The sequence below is a fragment of the Penaeus chinensis genome, chromosome 8 (assembly GCF_019202785.1).
Source record: "Penaeus chinensis breed Huanghai No. 1 chromosome 8, ASM1920278v2, whole genome shotgun sequence".
NCBI lineage: Eukaryota > Metazoa > Arthropoda > Malacostraca > Decapoda > Penaeidae > Penaeus > Penaeus chinensis.
In genome coordinates, this window is record NC_061826.1 from 3,274,708 (window position 1) to 3,277,207 (window position 2,500).

Consider the following 2,500-nt stretch of genomic DNA (forward strand, 5'->3'; position numbering starts at 1 on the left):
CCACGCCTGTACAGTTAACCAAAGTGGTAAATAAAAGACCAAACTATAAAAAAAACTACGCATGCAGCTAGACAAGCCCGGGGGCATGCAAGCACCGGGAGTCCGCCTACACGAACGCGGGCGCTCGCAGGCATCCGGATTCCTTCTACACGAACGCTGGTGAGTCATAAAGATGGCGCACCTCTTCCAGGTCGACCGCGTCCGCCTGCTCTGCTCCTGCGGTGTGCTCAAGCCCATCACTGCTATCTACTTCTGCCGCCACTGCCTGAAGCTGAGATGCGGGAACTGCGTGTCTCACGAGGTGATGCGGGGAGACGGGCGAGGGGGAGGCGCGGGCGGCGGGGTGCAGGGGATGGGCGTGAGTCCCTTCCTGTCAGCTGATTTCGGGGCTGCGAAATATATGCAGTAAAATATTATATGGAAAAGGTCGTACCCATTGATTTTTGTTATGTTGGTGTCAGTGACTCAGTATGGGAATAGCCTTATGAATACTTTAGAGGAAAAAGGAAACAGTTGCGCAGATACAATTTAACTGTCACGGTCATTAGACCATATAGAAACTCAAGTGTTGACACTTCGGGTAATTAAAGATAAACTTAACTAGTCACCATGCAGGGAAAGACAGGTAAACATCACTAGACTTTACACTTCAATATAACCAATGAAAGCTGCTTGAGAAGGACCACAAAGCTGTGAATGTTTACTTCATGATCATTTGCTGCATTTGGAACTCCTCGTCTTGCTCAGGCAGATAACTTGTCTGGACCAATAGGACAATGAAGATATGGGAATTTGTTACTGAGAGCAATGCGCAGAGACAGAGGGAAATGGACGTTGTCATCTTATAGAGCATGAGAAGTAAGAAACAATATAGGTACAGCTGCTCTGGCCTTATATTTACCGTGAAATGCATATAACCTCTCGGATCAAGGCCATGACACCCTCACACAGCCTGAGTTCTTAATGTCGCATTTTCTACAAGTTGGCATGAAGTTCTAATAAAGTGGGGTACAGGGAGGAAAGGTTAGGTTTGGATTTCGGGTTTGCATGATACCCTGATTTAAGTACTCAGTCCCTGGAGGGGGCATTTCTCTCCCTAACAAATACCAAGATATGTTTGGAAACTCATCAAGGCCTTCATTACCCATAATGCTCTAAAATAAACATTCACCATACTGTTTTACTAGTGTCTTTACTGTACTCCCACTGTATGTTTTGTAACTATTCAGATACATTGATAACTTATCAGTAAGTGACAAACAAGAAAGTAACTTTAAATTGCATCAATAAAGTTCCTTAAAAGTACATACCAATCATCTTATGATTGTCTGCAACTATTATTGTTTATATACAAATACTATTGTGATGTCTTCTTGTCCTGCTGGACCAATGGCAGAGGGTGAGATGGAAGATACTCTTCAGCTTGGAAATGGCCCCCCTGACTTGAGTCAGGGAGGGTGGATCCTTGCTGATGGATGGGTCTGGCAAAGGAATCTTGACCTACCCGGATCTAAGTTAATAACAATAGTAACAGTATCGATAACAATTGTATTAAAAAAAAAAGAAAAAAAAAGTCTGCCAATTCAAGGAATTGGCAAATCAGGATCAGTTACTAGGGCCTACTGATAGATTCCTTGCCAGATGAGCACACGTGGAGCCATCTGTATGTAACAAAATTCACAAAAAAACAACAAACCAAAAATCTGTGGCAGTCAGTGGTTAGCCAAGATGAGTTCTGAATGTAACATAATATTTTCATAGGTATTCAGGTATTGATTTGGTAAATGGTACTAATGAACTAATTGTGGATTTCTTCTTGATTTTTTTTGTTTGTAATTGCATTGATGTCCTATCAAAATCTGCTGGAAAGTTGCAGTGACCTGTGAAGACCTATTGTCTAATTCTTACTTAACAGTAGAGTAGAGTGTAGTGATAGCCAAAGCCTCCACACTTCACACTCATACGGTCCAGGCAATGTAGCTATAGTTAAATGTTCGTTACAGTTTATCCTGCGCAACAATACCAAGACAAACAACAACCACTAATGTTTATGCTGGGTAGCCCAATCCTGGGCAATCATTGAAAGTAATATAGTGATATTGAAACGTTGTAATAAAAATGTATTTAAAACTTATAGTAGCCTTAGATGAAGATACAGCATTCAGTAATATATTGAATTCTTGGGTTAATCTTTACAGTATAGACACACTAAGCAAGGGAAAAATAAAGATGATATTCTTGTAGAGGACAAAAAGTTGTAGTCTTCAGTTCAAGAAATTATCTGCAAACATGAATGGTAATGCCACAAATAAAGGAAAAAAGATTCTGAGAAGTGTCATTCACAGCCTAAGGCCATTTGGTCCTCCAGAGTTTCATCTTGCTCTGCATACCAAGGTGGAGATATTGTTTGCCAGGGTAGTTAGGGGGGCAAAGCCCCCATCAAGCCTACCCTAGGGCAGCCCAGTCATAGAAATTCAGATTGGAATAAAGTTTGTGACAT

At 41.5% G+C, this 2,500-nt stretch overlaps 1 protein-coding gene across 3 annotated transcripts in view; it reads left to right on the top strand.

Annotated features, from left to right (window-relative positions):
* The first annotated feature begins 165 nt into the window (after nt 1-165).
* LOC125028060 (dynactin subunit 4-like) overlaps nt 166-2,500 on the top strand; it is a 12,096-nt gene continuing 9,761 nt past the window's right edge. The window contains exon 1 of one of the 3 annotated variants that reach the window (XM_047617352.1): nt 166-301. In XM_047617352.1, the coding sequence (XP_047473308.1) occupies nt 173-301 (129 nt within the window). In that variant the 5' untranslated portion in view covers nt 166-172. Of the gene's footprint in view, nt 302-402; nt 427-457; nt 626-2,500 lie in introns of those variants that run through there. The other 2 variants (XM_047617353.1, XM_047617354.1) reach the window with 2 other exon arrangements.